This window comes from Melozone crissalis, unplaced genomic scaffold, assembly GCF_028551555.1.
Source record: "Melozone crissalis strain CALT ecotype California unplaced genomic scaffold, PUWL_Pcris_2 ptg000002l_1, whole genome shotgun sequence".
Taxonomy (NCBI): domain Eukaryota; kingdom Metazoa; phylum Chordata; class Aves; order Passeriformes; family Passerellidae; genus Melozone; species Melozone crissalis.
This window is the reverse complement of record NW_026535780.1, coordinates 24415383-24436335: the sequence shown is the minus strand read 5'-3', so window position 1 is coordinate 24436335 and position 20953 is coordinate 24415383. Positions and strand designations below refer to the sequence as shown.

The 20953-nt window shown below is 42.4% G+C and overlaps 2 protein-coding genes across 2 annotated transcripts in view; one reads left to right on the top strand and one right to left on the bottom strand.

Moving 5' to 3' along the window:
- The window catches only part of DPYS (dihydropyrimidinase), a 28653-nt gene extending 27907 nt beyond the window's left edge, over nucleotides 1–746 (top strand). Inside the window, exon 9 of the mRNA XM_054283775.1 lies at nucleotides 672–746. Coding sequence (XP_054139750.1) covers nucleotides 672–746 — 75 coding nt within the window. The remainder of the gene's footprint in view (nucleotides 1–671) is intronic.
- Nucleotides 747–12941: 12195 nt separating this feature from the next.
- DCSTAMP (dendrocyte expressed seven transmembrane protein) lies at nucleotides 12942–18201 on the bottom strand. Its single transcript, XM_054270059.1, has 3 exons — nucleotides 17176–18201; nucleotides 13769–14089; nucleotides 12942–13013 (listed from the first exon to the last, which is right to left on the bottom strand). Exons 1-3 carry the CDS (start codon nucleotides 18199–18201, stop codon nucleotides 12942–12944), a joined length of 1419 nt encoding a protein of 472 aa, XP_054126034.1.
- Nucleotides 18202–20953: the final 2752 nt, after the last annotated feature.

Below are 20953 nucleotides of genomic sequence, written 5' to 3'. Positions count from 1 at the left end.
AAGGATGCTTTCCTCCAAAGAACACAATTTCACAGCATGTAGTGAGCTGCCTGCATGTTCATACATACAATACAATATCAAAAGCAAACTAAACTGAAATTTATAAGAAATTTGATAATTACACAATTCTGAAAGACTTCCATGAATATAGTGGTTACCATTTCCCATCAAAGCTAGAGAGAATTTTCCCTTAACCCAAATATCAATTGCAGCATGTCTTCAGAAGTGATTTTTCAACCAGTTCAGCCTCCTGCAGGCAGCAACTGGAATAGTGAGTGATAGATATCTACACAAGGCAGAATTTGCTTTGTTTCATTGATATTTATTTACCTCTCTTACCTGATATATTAAAAACATCACTGGAAAATGTAAATACTCTAACAAATAGAAGAATCCATAAAATGATGTGGCACATGTTGTTTCTTAAAAATGGATTTAGAATTGGATTGCTGCAGTGTTGAGCAGATTTAGCCATCGTCTCCTGATGAAAGCTGAGAACTGAACAGTTTAATCCCAGTGCAAGAGATCTTTCCCAGAGAGAAGTTAGATGAAAGTATTGGGATGCATTTCATAGAAAGACAGATTATCATAGGACTTCTATTTCAATTTTGTCCGATTAGTAATTGCAAGAGAAGACAAAATAGTGAAAGATTTAAAATATTTTATTGCAGGTATGTCAGCCTGTTCCTGTCAAGAGGGCACCATATACAGGCACGGTCGCAGGAACACCTGTCACACAAAAATAACAGGCTCATTCCTCAGTTTTGGCTGTTACAGGTAACCATCTCTTTTTCTTAGTAAAGACTACTTATTGCTTCTCTGAAACTTCAAGAAAACAAAAGGGTAGCAGTCTGTTTATCTGGTGAAAGGCTTGTCTGAAATAAGCCCTCTCAGAAGCTGAGTTGTCTTGGAATCTGTAAATTCGACAAGAAGGCCTGGCATCCCAGGCATGGAGAACCTCATTTTGATTGGAGCCTTATTTAAAAAGTTCAGCTGAAAGAAACGGATAAGTTTAGCTGCTAGACTGAGACATGGGTATGAAGGCCCATACAAAACCTGGGTTCAGTTAGCAACAAGAGTACAAAATGAAGCATGACTGTTTGACTTGCAAATTTACAAACAGCTTGATGTGAAAAATTAAATTTGTTATTGTCCCTGTGTTGCAGACAATAACCCCCCAACAAATGTGCTGTTTGGGTTAAGCTGACAGATTTGTTTTGCAAAAACAAAAGCTGTCTTCACAGAAAGAGAAGGCTCCAGGGAGACCTTAGAGCAGCCTTTCAGTACCTAAAGAAAGCCTATAAGAGAGATGGAGTGGGATTTTTTTTACAAGGACATGGAGTAGTTGGACAAGGTAGAATGGCATTACACTGAAAGAGAGAGTAGATTTAGATTAGATATTAGGAAGAAATTCTTTACTGTGAAGTTGGTAAGGAACTGGAACTGGTTATCCAGAAAATTTGTGGATGCCCCATCTGTGGAAGTGTTCAAGGCCAAGCTGGATGGGGATCTGAGCAGCCTGATTTAATGGAAGGCATCCCTGCCCATGGCAGAGGGGCTGGAACTAGATGATCTTTAAGCTTCCTTCCAACCTACACCCTTCTATGATTCCACAAATAAAGGTGCTGCAGGCAGTGCCAGCAGTGTTTGAACTAGCATGAGCTCCTCACTGCTAACAGGAGTAACACCCAGCATCTCCCCTTCCCTCCTCTGCAGTGTTCACAGTGTGTAACTTGGTATTGACAGTCCTTGTATATGCCCTGGTGCTTGGCAGACCTTTCTGTGAGCAGAAATCAATTAGCTTTGTTTTCTGGGTTAGTTTTCTGTTGCCTTGGTGAATTGAAGTGTCTCTTAGAAAAGCCAAGCAAAGACCTGTGCAGTGCAGCATATGAGTGGGGTGAGGCACTGGGAACAAGGACTAGTGACAGCACCACACTCTCCAGCTGTTCATCAGGCAGAGGAAATGCTTCAGGAAAAGGTGAAAACCAGGCAAGTCCTTCAGGAGGCACAGTCGGGCCATGCTGCTGCTCTGTGCCAGCTGCGGCTGAAATGGTGCCTGCTACAGCAGGGGAGTGGATTCCTATGGGCAGGGGGAACAGTGAGTGACAGGAAGCATGCCAAAATCCAAGCTGAAGTTTTGGGTGCATATGTGTTTCAGCAATGAGATGAGCTAGTTTGAGAAATGATTTCCCAATAGGTGAACAGAAAGCCCCAGTTTGTACTTCAGATAAAACGAGTCTGTTCTTAGTGCTAATTAATATGGGACAGGAACAGACCTGCTATGGTAGGAGGGTGAAATTAACTTTTCCATATTTCATGATATCATTCTTTAAAGCTACCTTACAGCGAACCCCATCCAGGGCATCAGTAGCAGCAACAGAGTGCAGTATCCTATTTGTTTTTCTCTGTCCTAGGGGAAAAGCTTTTCTAATAGAGAGGACTAAAGGCTAAAGCTTCAGCAGAGTGAGGGAGCAATAATCATTCTTTCTGGCTCCTAGCACTCCTTCTCCATTATTACCTCTGAGTGACAAATTGCAAAGAAGAGATTTTCCTTTGAAAGATGATATTGTATTGTCTTTTACTCCTCTGTAGATAAAAGCAAATGAAAATGACCTTGATGCCCTCACCAGCAGTTCCTTCTGGGTCCAGCAATCCATCCACAATCAACTTCTCAAGAGCCAACATGAAACAATAGTAACCAATAAGCATTATACTTGGTTTCCTTTATAAAATTGTCATTGAAATTTATCTTTGAAAATACTTTTGCTGTAAGAATTGGAAAATTCTTTTTAGAAAACGGAGTAATAATTTTAAAACCTTACAATTATAATGTGGCAACAGTGCTGTGCATTCTTAAAATCTTGTAAGTTTTGGGATGGTATTTCTTAATGTTTATCTTTAGAAGGTATCAGCTACCCAATAAAGTAAAAACAATGAACAGTGGTTTTTAAGAACATTTTTTAAACTCCTGCTCCGTTGGATCCCAGGAGATGAATCCTAATCCATTAATTTTATATGTTAGGAAGATCTCTGTTGTGCTTGGCAATGCAGAGAATTTTTGAGCAAATGATGGATTTTATTTTTTTAATTTTCCCTATCTGGAAGGGGTCAGTACAGAAAAATGCTGATTCAGAACACTCAGTGTTTTGGAGCTGCTGCCCCATCTCTATGTTACTATCTTTAAAGAACTTTATATACTTTGTCCTTGCCAACTGCACAAGCTTTTTTTTGGTGGATTCAGCTATTTCTTTTGTTGAGAAACAAGGGAAAACGCAAACCTATGCCAACCATACTTGTGAACTCACCCACAGTAATAGTTGGTGTTCTGGCTTTATGGAGAGACACACACCCATCACCTGAAGGTTTATGAAGTGAGATCACCAGAGCAAAACCATAATGCATTAACATCAAAAAACCCTATTAACTGAAAATTAGGTTTTTCCCAATGTAACTAATACTTCGCGTTTTTTTGTAGGATAGGTTTCCTAATTTTAAAAAATTTCTTTTGTTCAATTTATCTAATTCCCATTTTCAGAGGTTGTAGTACTTTCAGAAGCACTATTCTGCTACCATGTCTAGACAAACTTTGATTTGGAGAAATTGAATGTTGTTTAAAGTTGCACTTTCTTATGTAATAGCTCTTTTTAAGCAGCTGCCACTGGGAAAAATTTGAGAGTGTCATGGTCTAATCTCAGCTGGCAGCTAAGTACCACACAGACATTTGCTTAATTCCCCCCCTGCCGTGTAGGCGGGGAAGAGAATCAGAAGGGTAAAAGTTAGAAAACTCTTAGGTTGGGATAATGACGGTTTAAATGGTAAGGAAAAAGCCATGCCTACGAGCAAAGCAAAACACGAAATTCACTCTCCATTGTCAGGCAGGAGCTCAGGCATCCCCAGGAAAGCACTCTGAATGTTCCCCCTGCTTCTTCCCTCAGTTTTACCTGCTGAGCATGAGCATATGGCCTGGAGTATTCCTGGGGTCAGCTGAGGTCAGCTCTCCTGGCTGTGTCCCATCCCATCTCCCTGTGCATGCCAACCCATTGCTGATGGAATGGTGAGAAACAGAAAAGGCCTTGATGCTGTGTGAGCATTGCTCATTGATAATGAAAATATCCTTGAATTACCAATTCTGTTTCCAGCACAAATCCAAAACATAACCCCACACTAGCCACTGTGAAGAAAATTAACTCTACCCCAGCCAAAAACACCACAGAGAGAAATGAGGCCAACACAAAATCACCTGCACAGTGAGTTGGCTGTCCTATGTGTATAAACAACGTAACCTGTACTGTGCAACCCACAGGCCAGACAGGCACAGGAAGTGCTGCTTATTTTAAGACACATTAAACACATTAAGTACACATTAAACATATGATAATTAATATTATTTTTGACTGTGGAAAGCAGACTTGCAGTTTCTGCTATATTCATAGGCATACAGTGATGTATGAGCTTTTATAAAAAATAAACTCCTATTAAGGCAGTAGTTCTTGTGTCTCTAAACAGAAAAAGAGGGTTTTCCTTGTAGGATGATTGAGGATAGTCATGGATATGGTTGAGAAATTCCTGTTTCTCAGGTTTATCTTTGGGGTGGCAGAGCAGCAGAACCAACAATCCAGCACTATTATAAGGAAACAGAGTTCACTGCTCAGTACAGACTTCTGTACTGTCACACTCTGCATCTCAGTTTGTTGTCCAGTCTCCCTTTACAATCAACAGAGAAAGAGATACTTCTGCAACTGTTTTTTTGTCTCTGCATCAAGATCTCACATAAGTTAGATAAACCTGTCTGGAGCTGTTCTTTGGGATGAGGGGGGGCAGTTTTCTTGCAATGCTGGTTTGTCTCCATTGATTATCTCCAAAGTCTGTGTAACTATGGTGCAGACTTCTACTCTGCAGCTGCCTTCCACTCAGCCCGTCTTTGCCTCTCAGAACTGGAACTTCCTTGTATGAAAGATCCCTGTCTTTTCTTATGTTTTGGCTCATCAACAGTGCAGGTCAACCACAAACCCCTTCTTCCTAATTAATCTTTTGCTACATTGGAAGAAGAGCAGAAATTTGATAACAGTAATCTCCAAACTATGAACATGTATTTTCTACGGAAAAATGTATAATTCCCTATGTTTGTACTTACTGGTCTGTATCATGGACTATTTTTCCTATAGGGTTATACTATTTTTTGTTGAAGAAATACCTACTTTTTAATTCCAGTGAGTCTTAACTATTGTGCAGATGAAAGAAATTACTTGCATATTGTGAACTGAGATTTACCCCAAATAATCTGCTGTATTTTTGCATCCTTGGGAACAACAAGGTATTGAGGCTGTCAGGTTTGTTATATTTATGAATATATGTTTTGCCATGACATGTGCTGGCCCTAGTACCTGAATCCTGCCCCAAGCCACAAGGTTCCAAGCAATAGCCCTTGAGAAGCTGTGTGACATCAAAAGAATTTCAGCTGTGCTGTTCAGGCACTCCTACTAAAGTTGAAACTGTCAGATTGTAAATCTCTGTCATCCTTGTTCTTTTTCCCCTTACAAGGGCTAAGCTATGATGGTGGGATCTTCATAGGGATGTAATTTTGGGACTGCCCAGGTCTCCATTCTGAAACACCAGCAAGGAGTGATAGCAGAGCCAAAACAGTAGCATGGGATATTTTTAGTGGGCATATAGTTTGGAATTCAATGGAATTACAGTTATGTCAGCACAGGTCCTGAACTGGAGCACTGGAAGAAGCACTGACTGGACTCTCAGTTGTATCTCAGTCTCTAGACCCTGACAAGACTTCTGAATTCATTCTACAATCCATCCTTGAGCTATCACTTCCTCATTACATTCTCAAGTCGCTGCTCTGTCTGTTCTATAATGTCATGCTAAGACAACAGATGCCACACACCAGGTTGGAAAGGTGGTTTAGAGATGACTTCTGCAGCCCACAGTTGTCCTGAACCTTTCATGGGAAAGCAAGACAAAAATTGCTTTCCCAGATGTTTGAATCCTATCTTATTTAGCCATAATCCTCAGGCTTCTCCACCACCTACTGAGAAAAAGGTTTGCTTGCTTTGACTCTTCCTTCAGTCTGTTGGTCACTCTGATTGCTTTGAGAGGGGATACTGCTGCATTAAACGCATTTTTCTCTGGAGCAGTGTCTGTGCAGAGGAGCCAAGGAACTGTTTTGTCAAGGCCAAAACACAGAACATCCTTTTGTTGCTTAGCACTCCTTGGAATGCTACTAGTTTCCATCTCTTTATTGTATGGAAAGGTTTGTCATCACAGGTCCCCAGCCAGGTAATAATTAGCATTGAGTCCATGTTTCCAGAAAGCTGATCAAATATTCTATTCTATTCTATTCTATTCTATTCTATTCTATTCTATTCTATTCTATTCTATTTATTAAGAAACTCATCCCCTTACAAACAGTCCAATACAGCTTTTACCTAATTGGTCAATCAATCCAAACACCATCCAATTAAGAAATCACCCTTTGGTAAACAAATCTTCATAACACATTTCACATGTGCACAACAACAGGTGCAGCAAGTGGAGATAAGAATTGTTTATCATTTTTTTTTCTGACCTTCTCACAGTCTTCCCCAGGAAAATACCTGGGGAAGTCATGCCTGCTACTCTCTATGGAGAGAGCTGCAGCTACAAAGCTAAAGATTCAAACACTTTGTTAAAGTAAGGAAAATATTCTGTTAACCATATTTTCATCTCTCTCCCCACCCAGACAGAAATTTGGGCTCTTTAGTATTCTATTGTCCCCAGTGATATGGATTCCAGAGGCAGGAGCAGAAAAGCAGTTTGGGAGATCAGATCCCTGATTGCACAAAGTGTTTTCATCACCATCATTTGCCAGAGCAAGCCTCATATGGACGGTCAGTGCTTATTGCTGGCACTGAGCTCGCCACCCGTGACACCCACGGCTGCGGTGCAAGCACCCACACCTGCAGCACTTCTCTCTTAGCTGGAGCATCACTGCAGAGCAGCAGTCCCCGGCCCTGTGGCTGCGCTGGGCCACTGGAGGGCAGGGCAGGTACGAGGCATCAGCCGAGAAAGGAGGAGGAAGGCACTGCCATGCACAGCAGCACACATGAAACGTGCTCACGGCTGGAAATCCGTGCCCCTAGAGCCGACAGAAACATCCCTGTTTCCAGGCTTTGTTTTATCAGCAGCAGAGAGTGATCCTTTGATCCTTACTCTCCACTTTTGTGAGGTAAAACAGAATTAGAGGAAAAGCTTTGATTATCCATTTATTTTTTAACTGCATCTCTGGGCTATTTAAACTGGGATGAAAGCAGCGAGTCAATGTGATAATATTGACAGAGCAGAGATCACGGTGACAGCAGTTGTAACCCAGCACCCTCTGCACACCCAGCTGCTCACATGAAATGCTGCAATGAAACCAGCACAGTGGAAAAGAAGCCTTTAGCTTGGCTTGGCTTTACCAGCCAGGTTTGGGGTCTGGGGTGCTGATAAGGATAGGTCCATAAATGCAGCTGCTGAAAGGAAATGTCCTTGTTTGTCAGGAGGGTCAGGAGCACTAGCATGTCTCTCTGAATTACCTTCACAAGACAATCAGGTCAGCCTTTCATTAATTTTACAAACCAGATTTGATCCAATTGGAGGATTTTCTTACAGTAAATCAAACAGCTCCTCCACCAGTGAAGGATGTTTAAAAAGGAAGTTGAGTTCTGCTGTGAGCTGAGAGAAGGACAGGGATGACTGAGTCAAAAGTCAAATCCAGATTTCTCAGACTCTTGTTCTTAGTGCTGAATGTGTTCCTGACAAGTCCTAGAGAATCATTTAGAGACACAACCCAGTAATATGATATTAATAGACATAAAAAATTTATATTACACCAACAAATGAATAAAACCCCTTCCTTTCAACTACACCTATAGTTCCCTTGTGCTCAGCAGAAAGAGAAGCATTGTATGCTCTTATGTATGAGAAAGAATGATCTGTTGGAGGTGAAGAAAACATACTAAAAGAGGAAAGAAGACTATGAAGGCAAGAAGAGGAACAGAAATAATTGTGGGTGGAACACTGTTGTTATATTGTAATTCATCGACTTTGTTTTTTAAGAAATAGGAACAACTGAATCCTGTGGTTGAGGGTTATGGTTAGCAGAGAAGCCAAGGAAATAGCTGAACAACTTGCAGAGGAGACAGCTGAAGATAAACAAACCCTAGACTTCCCCTGCTCATATGACATAAAGAAATGGAAAAAACTAAAAAGAAAATAAGGTCTAGAGAGAAAGAGAAGTGTGTCTCTGTGTAATTTCAGGGGAGTGACAGACCTGCCTTTTCATCTGTACAGCTAAAGAAAGACACTGGGCAACTGAAGGAATAGGTCTAGTACTGTAGGTCAGGGTAAGAACTGTCCTGTTGCTGAGATAAAACTCCATACCTTTGAGGCATAGAAGGTAGATTTGATTTATTAAAAAATTATTTTAAAAAAAGGTGCAGAATGTGCCATTTTCCCTGATAAACCAGGTTTAGGGAGATGGGGGGAGAGCAAACTTATCTCTTTTTTACCTGCCATTTGGGTCATGTTCAGCATACAGGTATGCGTGTGTATGATCACAAACAAAGTGTGCATTAGTCCACTCAAATATGTGACTCTGTTCTGAGTGTAATTGTAACAATATTTGTCAGGTGGCACCCTTGATGCTGGCACAGCATATTCACAAATTAAAACAAGATTTTGCTGTGCATATCTAGTATTTTTCCTGAAACGTGCTGTGTTAAAATCAATGCTCACAACATGGCAGAGTCTGTTGGGCAGCTCTAGAGATATCTGCTCCAGCTTTGCTGCTCTGAGGTGCTCAGAGCTATGTCTAGTGGCTTTTAAGTATCCCCAAGGCTGAGGATTCCATAATCTCTCTGGGCCTCCCATTCCAGTGTTTGACCACCGTCACAGTAAAAAAGTTTTCTTGTGTTTCAGTGTTATACCAGTCAGCTTCCTGGCCTTTATGTTTGGAAGCAGCTACCAGGGGAAAATTTTTTATCACCTTCCCACAGATTGAGATGAGTCTGATAAATCTGTAGTTTCTCAGATTTTCCTTCTTGCCCTGCTTGAAAATGGGAGTGACATGTCCTTCCTTCCAGTTGTCAGTAATGCCTCCTGATCACCAAGATGTTTTACAAAAAATCAAGATACCTTTCAGTGACATCATCCAGCACCCTCAATAGCCATGGATACCTCTCCTCGTGTCTCATAGTGTTTGAGTGCTCCTGTGTGTTTGAGTCCTCTCTAACTACAAGGGGTAAGTCTTCCTTGCTCCTGCCTTTCCTTCAGGTCTGAAAGGTCTATGGCTAAAGACCAGTCTTACCTGCAAAGAGCAAGACAAAGAAATACCTTGGGCTTTCCCATGTCTTCTGTCACTGGTAAGTGAGGTCAAGCATCTAGGTAAAATATTTAACAGAACTGAACATGTTTTACAGAATTACAGTTAGTTGCCCAAGAAGGATTGGTTTTTATCAGTTTGAAGGGCAAACTAAGCAATGTTTAATTGTCCTGACAGGTAGTGGGGTGAGCATCCACATTCAACATTGGCTGAATTTCCTTAAGTAAATGAAAAATGCAGAAATGGCACTGTCCTGAGAGTGTACTATGGAACTCAAAATCCTAACAGATTTAGGCATCTCTCCCAAAGATTCACCAGCATCTGAGTAATTTTGATGAACCATTCCCATGGGCTGCAAAGCTTTTATGTGCTCCTCATAAACAACAGAGTGAAAAGGTATTCTGAGTGGCAGCACCATCAAACAGGACAGGTAAGAAACTCCAAACCAAAGTTTTCCTCCTGATGATAAGTGCATGGTGTTCTGTGATAGTGCTGTCAATCAGATTTGCCCCCATATTGGGGCTTCTCACCAGCTTGTCCTTTGGGATTGAAAGGAGCACATCCAACTCCTGCCTGCAATTGCCTGCAATTGGTCAGAACTCAGCCAAAAATATTTAGCCCTTATTGACCTGCAACTCTTCCCCTTTCATCTGCAACAATAACAAGAGTGTGATCCTCTTATCAATAGTACCTGGATAGCTATTCTGTTTTGGGTCCAAATTTAGAGCAACCTTCTAAATGCTTCTCTCACCAGAATGCTTCTCGCTACTGGTGCTTGACAGTAGCACCTAAAATACAAGCTGACATTCTGCTACTATTCAGGGCTGTCCCACTTTAGCAAAAAGGACATAGTCAGGCCTCTCAGAGACATTCAGCACAACCCTCAACAATGCATGGCTTTAGTCCAGCACTGTTTCCAGAGACAAATTGTTGTTACACCAGCAACCTGAACCACCTGCGTGCATGAGACTTTGGAAGGTGCAAAGAAAAGCAGTCTTTGTGTTTTTCAGTGGCTTAAGTGCAAAATAACTTCTGACACTTGCTACTGGAGAGTTTTAAGTCTTAATTCATTCAGACAACAGAGACATTGATCAATGGCTGTCCTGAAACCATGCATGTATTATAGAGGAAGAGAGCAGAATTTCCTATTAATGAGACTAAAAAAGGAAGTTGGCTGTGGGTGCAAATCAGAAATACACTGCCTGTTGGGTACATTTTTTAGCTCTACATTAAATCTCTAAAGCTACATAAGTCATTCCTACGTCTTTAGGTGTTTTGCATTTGCTTCTGTATCATATGAAGGTCACATCAGCAATGTTGGTTGAATAGGTGAAGCACTTCAGTATTGGCTCCGTTTAATTGCATTGAAGTAATTGGTGCTTATGCAACATGATTAAGCCCATTATTGTCCCTTCTGAAAATTTTCTCAGTCTGCAAGATCTGAAACATTGTTCACCTCTACTTACATGCCTCATCCTTTAATGATACCTTGTTTGCCCCCACAGAACCTGGTTCCTCTCCATCCTAGCTCTTGTGACCATTCTCACTTCTACCTGTGACCATTCTCACTTCTACCTTTGGTGTCATGGTTTAGGTCTGGCACAGAGCCAGTGCCCCCATGAGAATACCCTCTTCCTGGTGTCTGCTGTGAGATGTGACCAGGAATAAGCAAAGCAGGCTCCAGCTTAGAAATAAAGTAAACCTTATTAACTAAACTACAAGAAAAGAAGAAAAAACTATAAGGGAAAAGAAAAAAAAAATGAAAACCTTACAAAAGCACCTTCTTTCCCCCCCACCAAAATTTCCCAATGCAATACATTCCCCCAAATCACCAACTCTCAGTCCGGCACCACCCTTTAGAAGACTCAATCCTCAGTTCATGAAGAGGAGAGGAGTCCTTCTTGCACCATAGGCTTCCCCTGGAAACACGCTGAAACCTCGTGTGCTTCCATGTCACTCGGCACCGCCCGGAAAGTTCTTTTGCCATCGTGACATCTTCCTTCCATGCCCAGTGCTCTCACCACTGTGCATGGACCAGAGCTGCTTTCAGGGTTGTCTTTCAAGGATGCCTTGTCTCACTCCAAAACAGGCACAGTCTCTCCTTCGGGACATCTGTCCCCCCCATTGTTTTCACCCCCTGGGGCCGAGGGGTACCCACAATGAACCCTCCTGGTTCTGAGGCACTGCCTCCCCCTAAATGCAGTCTCTGTGTCACAGGAATAAAAATGGTTCAGTCTGTGGCCACACAAGAAAAGTCCAGCCAAAAGGCCACTCCATCATCTCTCCCCCCCTCAGCCAGTCTTCTCCACTTCCCTCGGGCCAGGTCCTTGTTATCTCATCTCTTATCTCTCTTCTTATCCAGCTCCAGGAGGATCAGCATTTTGCAAGCTCCCAGTCATGTAAGAAAAGGGTTAAAAATTTCAGTCTCTGAAATTTTTAACCAGAGCTCTGTCCCAGAGCTCTGGCACTCCCACACTGCTCTGGCCAGGCACCTTCTTGCCGCACTCCCCCCTTCTCCTCCTTGGCCGGCCGCTATCACATTCCATCGTCGGCTCTCCCTCTCTCTCTCCTGGGGGGGGGGGGGTGGTGGCTGCCCGATATCTCTTGGTGCTCCTCCACCCTTCCATCCTCAAGGGCCTCCTCACCCCCCATCTCTGTCCAGGCCCAGGCCTACCGCAGGGCTGCCCCTCCCCTGCCCAGCAGCAGCAGCTGGACGGGGGAGGGAGATCCCACCTCTTTGCCTCGAAGTCCCAAGAGAGCCTCTGAGGGCTGCAGGTCTGGTTTTTAACCCCTGTGTGTTCTCAGAGGTGTGTCCAAACCCCACTGGCCACATCAGGTGCCAATATCAAAATCTGAGCACCCATTGGTTTGACCACAGCAACCCAGAATTCCCAATTCTTCCTGGTCAAATCAGCACATTTGGTAATCACCTCTCATGATTACCAAAGGCATTAAACAATCTGCACTAATGATACAGTCTGTAGATATGTGGAACTGGGGACTAAGACCAAGTAAGGAATCCTGGGTGGGAGACTAGATAGGAGACTAGAAACTAGGGATGGCAAAGATCCAGGCTGAAGGGCCTGAGGCTTGAGAAATGGATAAAAATGTCTAGAAACATCTAAGTCCCAGTTCTTGGCCATTCCAGAAGGCAATGGATGCAATGGATGCACAGCCTCTGCTGTGTCTTCTATCTTCAGTGTCTGGCAAACCTGGAGAAGACAAACCTGCTGCTGTCACTACATCCTCTGTTAGCTCAGTCCAAAGAGGTTTCTGGTGTAGATCTAAAAGGTCCAAACTATTTTATTGCTTTAGACAGAATTACAGATCATCCATGATTTTCTCAAATACCAGATAATGCAAACCCCAAGCTGAAAAACAACTGTTAATGCAGTCCAGAGCAATCTGTGGTGAACTGCACACTATCCACAATGGCATCTTGTCCAAAATACTGCTACACAGCCTTTGAGTGTGAAATTTTTACATTTTACAATTGACATTCTGTAGGAAAAATTATGCAAAACACAGGTGGAGCTAAAGCATCTCAGCCATATCCAAAGATTCTCTTGGTCTCTTTCACATTATCCTGTCATTCTGCTACACTCCTTTCTTTCTTCCTCACTGCCTCTCTTGCCTTGAGTATTGGAAACCAAAAGTTGACCTGAAAAGACAGAAATATGATCTGTAGGATAGTATTACTGAGTTAAGATCACCCAGACATTGATACCCCGTATATTCAGTATTGAAGGCTGTTAAAAAAATGAACTTAAACAAACTATATGTCTGCAGCTTTCTATCTGGATATGCCATAGGTATATGCATGTGTGCTAGTTATTTCCATTAGTGTGTCTGTGTGTGTGTGCATGTGTATATATATATATATATATATATATATATATATATATATATATATATACACACACACACATACAGGATAAATGTTTTTACAGGCAAAAGTTCTGTTTCCTAATAGTATATGCATTCATACTGTGTTTTGAAATAGAAATATACCACATTCCATATTGCTAAGCAATATCAGAATATCTTTCTCTACATTTAGGGCTACTCTTACTTCCTGGCACTTGCTATCTAGATTCAGGAATACTCTAAGTGCTTTTCATATGTTCATGAAAACAAAGTTTCTTCTCTGGAGGACTCTGAATCTGAGAAGTATTTTCTTGCCAGCACATAGTCATTTGACCATACCAATGTCATGTCTGAGGCATGTGTGCTGAAGTACAGAACAAAACTATTAGATGATCTAATCTTACCATTAGGCAACATGTGTCTGGCTCCTGAGCATTGGGGAAAGTCTATTAGCACATAATTGAAGTTAACAAGTGTTCAAGTATTTCCTGGATCTGACTACCACCCAGTTGGAAGGTTTATTTTTTTTCCCCAGAGCTCATGGCTTACCGTTCTTGCAAACATGTTCTTCTCAGTTTTCTCTTGTAGTTTTTTTCTTTTTTTGAGTAATTTTGCATGTAAATAATGTATCCGTTTCATCTCAGTATCAGGATAAAAGGAAGTTGACACGAGTATTTTAAGTTGGGTCAGGAGGCCAGAGAATAACCCAAAAATTACTAAGAAGAAGATGATGACTCCAAGCTGAATCCATGTTGTGGAGAGAGCAAGCTCGGGATGAGGGATGCAGTTTTGCTTAACCAAAGGGATCTTGAAAGAATCAGTCTTGGCAATATGCTCTTTCATAGAAATGATATAGCTTTTCTCATTCTTCTGCACAAGAAAAGTGGAAAAAAGGTGTTGATTATAAGACAGTTTCCCTCCTTTCTTAATATTTTTTGCACTGTACATTCAGATTTACAAAGGACTCTAAATCATCTAGACCATCCAGTGTCTGTATACAGACAAACAAAACAATATATATAATGTATGCTCATAATATAATATATGCTCAAAACAATATATATATTGGCTATTTATAAATGTTTTGGACTCTATTTTCACAATTTCTCTTGGTGGACAATGTCCAGCACTTTGGACTGTTAAAAATCTTCAGAGCCTTCTCAGTGGCTCTGACAGGGAAATATTTAGCTAATGAGGATATAATAGTTTATTATTTTTCCACTCCTATGACTCTGCTCAGATGCCCTGTTGGAGGGTCCTTTGTTGAGAGTAAAACTGCAGAGCAGAGTGTCTGTCCCTTTGGTTTTGTCTCAGCACATGATCAGCAATGCTTCCACACCATGGTGGCTCCACACCAGCCAGAAATCAAACTCCAAATAAGCCTCTCCCCTTCCAGTGAGAGAGGGACAAAGGCAGAGACTATGGGTGGAGATAGCAAGTTACTGAAAGCAGCAAGCAATGGAATAAGACATGCACAGTAACAGCAGCAATATTATTAATGAAAGTACATAAAAAGAGAAGGTGGTTTACCTACAAAAGGTATTCACCATCTCAACTTATTTCCACCTGGCCCTGGGACAAAGCCAGGATGGTGGCTCTTCCTATGCCCGGCACCACGTGGCTGTCCCCAGACAAAGACAAGGTGGCAGTCACTCACCACAGCACTCTCTCTGTGCCTGAGCCTGAGACAGCAGAAAACAATGACACACAAACCCCTGAAAGTATGAAAGTATGATTGTCCTCGCCACACTGCGCCACCGCCTCGGACACTGGACTCTGTGCAGCAGTTTCCAGTACTGGTGCTACTGACTGCTCCTCCCAGCTCCAGTCAGCTCCTCCCAGTTCCTTTCAGCTCCTCTCAGCTCCTTTCAGCTCCTTTCAGCTCAGCTCAGACTTGGCTGGGCTCAGGCTCACTTCTGCTGCTCTGTTCCCCACAGCAGCCGCCCACACCAGGGCTGCTTTCAGCACCGTGTGCCTGAGTCAAATCTTGGATGAACAGGAGGGCAATGGGCAGCAGAGGGGCAGGGCTGATCCTGACAACCTTCCCAATGGAGAGAGGGAGGCAAAAACATTGCATGATCAGGGATGCTCACCTTTTCTTCCCCCTGAAACCACACCTGCAGTGATGTTGTAGGTGGCCTAGAACAGCAACCCAGCCATGCCCATATGGCACTAAGCTCTGTCCCCTCTCTGCAGCCGCACACTCGCCCAGGCAGTGCTCTGACCAAAGGCTGTCACACAAATGAGGCTGCCTGACCTCCTCTTGCAGCTGCCTCTGCTTATCTGATGTCTTTCACTGCTTGTGGACTGAAATGCTCAATAAGAAGGGTAAATTAGACACGCTGCTGGGACCATACTCTCAGACAACTTTCTGTTCTGTGAATTAGAACACTGTAGAGTCACTAAATAACCCAGCCTCTTTTCTGATCGTGTCAAAGGAATAATAAGGTCTTCTAATCACCCTACAGAGGCCAAGCACTTCTGTTAGATGTTCATTGGACAAATGAAGTTCACAAAGCATATTACCCATCTTCAGCCTGTTAGCCCTTCCTTGACATTTTCCTGTTCCAAACTATCTCAGGCCATTTTATCCCTAAACTGAACTGATTTATAGGCAAGAAAAATCTTCATTAGGACCTCAGTATGAAACAGGAGTACTAGTGCATGAAAAACTTTACTGTTCATGCTAATTAATAAACATCTCAAGTGTCTGAGTCTGTCCTGCTCACCCAACTTCCTGGACTCCCTGGGATCAGCAGCCCTGAGGCATGATATAGCAAATCTGTTGAGATTAAATTTTACATTTTAATGTAATTAGCTTTCCTTGGGGAACTAGAAACAATCTGATGATGGCATTAGTTTTCTGTTCTGAAGGAGTCAAGCAGCTTTCCACATGAGTGAATGATGCACACAGAGAGAGAAAATTCGTAGTGCAGGAGCCATGAATCAGCCAGACATGGTGCTCAGGACTTCTGTCCATGGCTAGTGGGACTAAGATACTTTGCCCTGACTCGGGTCACACCCAAGGCAGGTCATGATAAGAGGCTGCCTTCAAGGTACAAAGGATAGAAACACAGGCAAAACCACACACAACAGTACGCAGCAAATAATGAGTACACAGCAAAGTGCACAACAACAGGTTGATTAAGGTTGTGATCAATTGGCTCCTTATTATCTTCAGGAATGGACATACCACACCCTATCTCAGAAACTTGTTCTATTGTTTGATCAACTGAAGAGTAAACAAAAAAATGTATTTCTTTCACTTAGTCCTAATTTTCTCTTCTCCCTGAACGGTGCACCACTGAAAGGTCACAGAATCATAGAACAATTAATGTTGGAAAAGACCTCCAAGATCATTGAGTCAAATCTTTGACCAAACAACATGATTAAAACTTGGTGCTATTAGTACCATTCTCTAATCAGTTGTCCTTGGTTTGAGCATGAGGTTGGTCTTGATGGCCTCCAGACTTATCTTCCAACCTAGCTAATCCATGGTTCTCTATGCTGCTGCTCCTGCTAGAGGAACCTGGAGATTTTGGCAACAAGTCATTATTTTTGGTGTATGCGCCCATCCATACAAGCAATGATGCATCCTCACAACACTCAGTTAAAGTGTCACAGTGACTTTTGACTATAAAAAGTAGTGCTTCACAAATTTCAGTTCTGTGGGTTTCCAATTGCAAGCCTCTGGTTTTCTTCATATACATAAATGGAGGAATGAAAATCCGTCTTCTTAAATTTACCATTCTCTAGAAATATGACAATGCTCTGGAAAGAACTGTCTGGTTCCATCCAACCAATGTATGTTGAGGCAATGACCCTTTTTGAAATTAATTATATTCCAGGAAAGAATTGATGGCTCATTGCTATATGTTTGCTCTTGCAGCTGCTGAAGATGAAGAGAAATTTTTCAGCAATAAACTAAGAAATATATGGTACTGAAAAGTACTTACATTCTGAGAGAGTCTGAGTTGAATGTCTAGATCCGGTACTTCTTGGAGATATTTGTTCACAGAAATAATTAACAAATAAAACAAAGAGTCTACTGCAGCAAACAGAAGCCAGATGCAAAGATGAATAATTATAGGGAGAAAATAACGCAGCATTTTTTTCCTGTCCTTTCTTGTGAAGAAGAAGGATGGGATCATCACATAATCTTTCCTCTCTTTAGTGTTAAGTGGCAGAAGACCGGGTCTTTGCTGTTGCTTTTGCTGCTCATCAAATGCAATGAACTGTTTTGTGATATAAGCATTCTTAAATTTGGTACTATGAGAACCCACAAATTTTTTGATAAAGAGTCCAGTTCCAAAAGAAACTAGAAAAATCCCAAATACAGGCAATATTTTCTGACCTATATAGGGCAGTATAGTCAACATAAAAGAAATCTGGTTAGCAATTCTCTGGATTTCTTGCTCTGTGCTATTTAGCTCTTGTTTTAATGCATCATCTAAAATTGAATAAGATGGTGTCAATTCATGCTTTAGGATCACTATATGTTTAAGTTCCTCAGCAGGAAGGTTGGCCATCTCATAAATCCATTTTATTGCCTCAATATAATATTTTATCAAGGCAAATTGCTCCTGCTTTAAATGACAGGTTATACTGTCTGCCAGAACCTTTAGATTGTGAAAAATATTTTGAATGTTGCTGGCCACAACAACACCTGTGCCAGCAGCAATAAGAGCATCCCTGCCATTTTTCAGTCCACAAGAAAGGAGGAACAGAACACTGAAACAGCGCAGGTGCTTGAAACAAAAGAGCATGATAGAAAACAAAACCCAGATGAATCCAGAAATCAGTAAGGGCCCCAAGGAATGGTGTGCCAAGGAGAAGTGCATACTAAGGAAGAGCAGAAAGCTGGAGAGGAAGCCAACTGCAGAGCAAACTGCAAAAAGCTGCATCTGATACTTCCATCCAGGCTTCCTTTCAGATATAAAAATTTCCCATGCATTCTGAGCTATTGAGATGAATTTTTGCATTTTCTTCTGATTGTTGCTGACACTGCAATGGCTCAAACTAAAAGGAAAGGAAAAGAGAAACACTGTTATTTACAGGGTCACACTAATGACAATGATGTGCTTTTAACTGACTGTCTGATACTTCTTCACACTGCAAAATCTGCAGGTCTGACTGACATGAGGGTGAACCACTGCACATGAGACCAAAATCTTTGTCTCCAATGTCACAGATATAAATATTGAGGAGGTGACTCTAAAAGGATTTCTATCTTTTACCCTTTTATATTTTGCACACTTTGATTTCTCATTAGCTGTGTAGAGACAATGGTTCACATGCACATGTGTGTGTGGGTGTGAGTGCATGTGTAAGAAAGAGACCAGCCTCCTGTAGCACCCACTGCTCCCCACAGATGCTAGCTTTGCCTTGTAAGCACCAAGAAGGGAAAGAGAGGAGCACAGAAACTTCCTGTTGGTAGTCCCATGAAGGGGGGCATGGCTCAATCTGCGGGGAGCAGCCGGAGCAGCTGCCAGGGAGGAAGGAGATGGCAAAGCAGCATGAGCACGCTGCCCAGGGATGGAGAATGAAGCACAGCTTCTTCTGGTGGAGGTAGGTTAGTACAGAGCAAAGTGTCCCTCAGAGGCACCATTCCTTCTTTGGGTCTCCCCTGGGGTAGCACCCCTGTCCATATCCAGCAAGCTGTCCATGAGCCAGCAGGGTGCCTCATGGCCAAGAAGGCCAATCCTGGGGAGCATTAAGAAGAACATTCACAGCAGGTTGAGGGGGGTGATCCTGCCCCTCTGCTCTGCCCTGGTGAAGCACATCTGGAGTGCTGTGTCCAGTTCTGGGCTCCTCAGTACAAGAGAGACTCGGAGCTCCTGAAACAGGCTCAGTGAAGGGCTTTGAAGATGATGAGGGAACTGGAGCCTCTCTCTTGGCAGGACAGGCTGAGGGAGCTGAGCCTGTTCAGCCTTCAGAAGAGATCACTGAGAGGGTAATCTCATCAATGTATACAAGGAGCTCAAGGGAATGTCTCAAGGCTCTTCTCAGTGATGCCAAGCAACAGGACAAGAGCCAATGGGCAGAAACTGATGCACGGGAAGTTCACCAGAACTTGAGGAAAAACTTCTTTACCTTGTAAGGTCCCCAAAACCCTTGCTCAACATGGCTCTTAGAAGGGCTTACAGTTGTTCATGTAAACTCTGAGTTAGATGCACAGGACAAGTATGGACAAGATATTCTCAAGAGGTCAAAACAACTAAAAAATTTTGCTGGCAACTTTAGAAAATCAGAGAACTTTGGCAAAATATTTAGTGCAACCTTCAATCAATATAGAACACTTCTCAAAGCATTAACTTAGGAAACTCTGTTTGATGTTAAGTTACACAAAAATTCTGAGAAGAATTAGAAACAGAAAGACAGAAAATACATAGATACATAGATACATAGAAGAGGAGCCACAAAACTCCCACTCCTGGATTCCAGTGGCGTGCAGCTGATAGAAATTCCAAGAGGCTGTGGAGTCAAGACATGCTTGCCTCATGTTCCCCTTTAAACACCCCTTGGCCCTTCCCCCAGGGGGACTCCCAGTCATTTGGCCACTCAGGAGGTGGGAAGGGGCTCCAGGGGTGGGGGGTGCAGCTTTGCCTCCGGTGTGCCAGGGACTGGAGCCCCTGCCAGGCTGTGATACAGGCTCTGGGGTGGGGCTGTAGGGCAGGGCACTGCCTCACCAGGGCAAGGCTCCACCTGCCCCTTCCCCCACACACATGCACCCCAAAACATCTGGAGACATCAATTATTCCAGCCTCTCATAACTGTGAGGGTGACCAGGCACTGGGAAAGGCTCCCAGAGAGGTTGTGGGATCTCCATCACTGGAGATACTCAAGAACCAGCAGGATTCAATCCTGTGCCACATGCTCTGGGATGACCCTGCCTGAGCAGAGGGTTGGAGCAGATGACTCACTGTGCTCCCTTCCAGCCTTACCATTTTGTGTTTAACCCTTATTAAGCCTAATAACTTGTGCTTGTCACCATCTGTCCTGCTTACCAGTAAGCCCGTTGTGTAAATTACAGAGTATTTCTGTGATTCAATTCTGTTTGATGGGAGATGTTATAATATAATATTTATAGTGCAATTTGTCCAAAGATGCAAGGTCAATTCATATGCATATTAGAATTTTAACATTCTAGATTAAATGAGATATTAATTAAATGAAATAAACAGTGGTAAATTTATCTTAAATAGGGAACAGTTGTCTTTGTAAAATGCATCCTGAAGATATTACTTTGTCTTTTGCTTAGCTTGAGCACAGCAGGTAGCCAGGAACTAAACTATATTTTTGCACACATACTGTATTTTATTAGCATTAGCCTTTATGAACCCTGCTAACATTCACTGCACCATTTCTCCCTCCTTCTCATTGTAATTAGTTATTAGTTGTGTCATTATCTCCTTTGTGTGCAGCAGGAGCTGAATATTATGGGAGCAAGCATCCATTACCAGCTGGGACCTTCTTGTACTGATGTGCTGCTTTTCCTTGGCCTTACTTGGGCTTGATCCTTTATAGTGCTGAGGACTATTCTGAAAAATGCTGAGTGTTTTTTGTGTTTAACCACTTCAGCACAGGCGAACAGTGGGCAGCAGGCCCTTGGGGGTTTAATTCCTAGCACTATCACAGGGCCTAGGAAGGCTGAGAAAATTGCTCCCCTCCAGGGCCTAAGTGAACTCAGCTGTGAATGAAGTACAAGAACAATTAACAGCTCCTTCACAGAAG

Coding starts and splice junctions, on each gene's coding strand:
- DCSTAMP (XM_054270059.1), bottom strand. CDS start 18,201: ATGCAAAAATTCATCTCAATAGCTCAGAATGCATGGGAAATTTTTATA. Junction 14,090..17,175: donor AACTCAGACTCTCTCAGAAT/GTAAGTACTTTT, acceptor TTTCTTGTGCAG/AAGAATGAGAAAAGCTATAT. Junction 13,014..13,768: donor AGAACATGTTTGCAAGAACG/GTAAGCCATGAG, acceptor CTGTCTTTTCAG/GTCAACTTTTGGTTTCCAAT.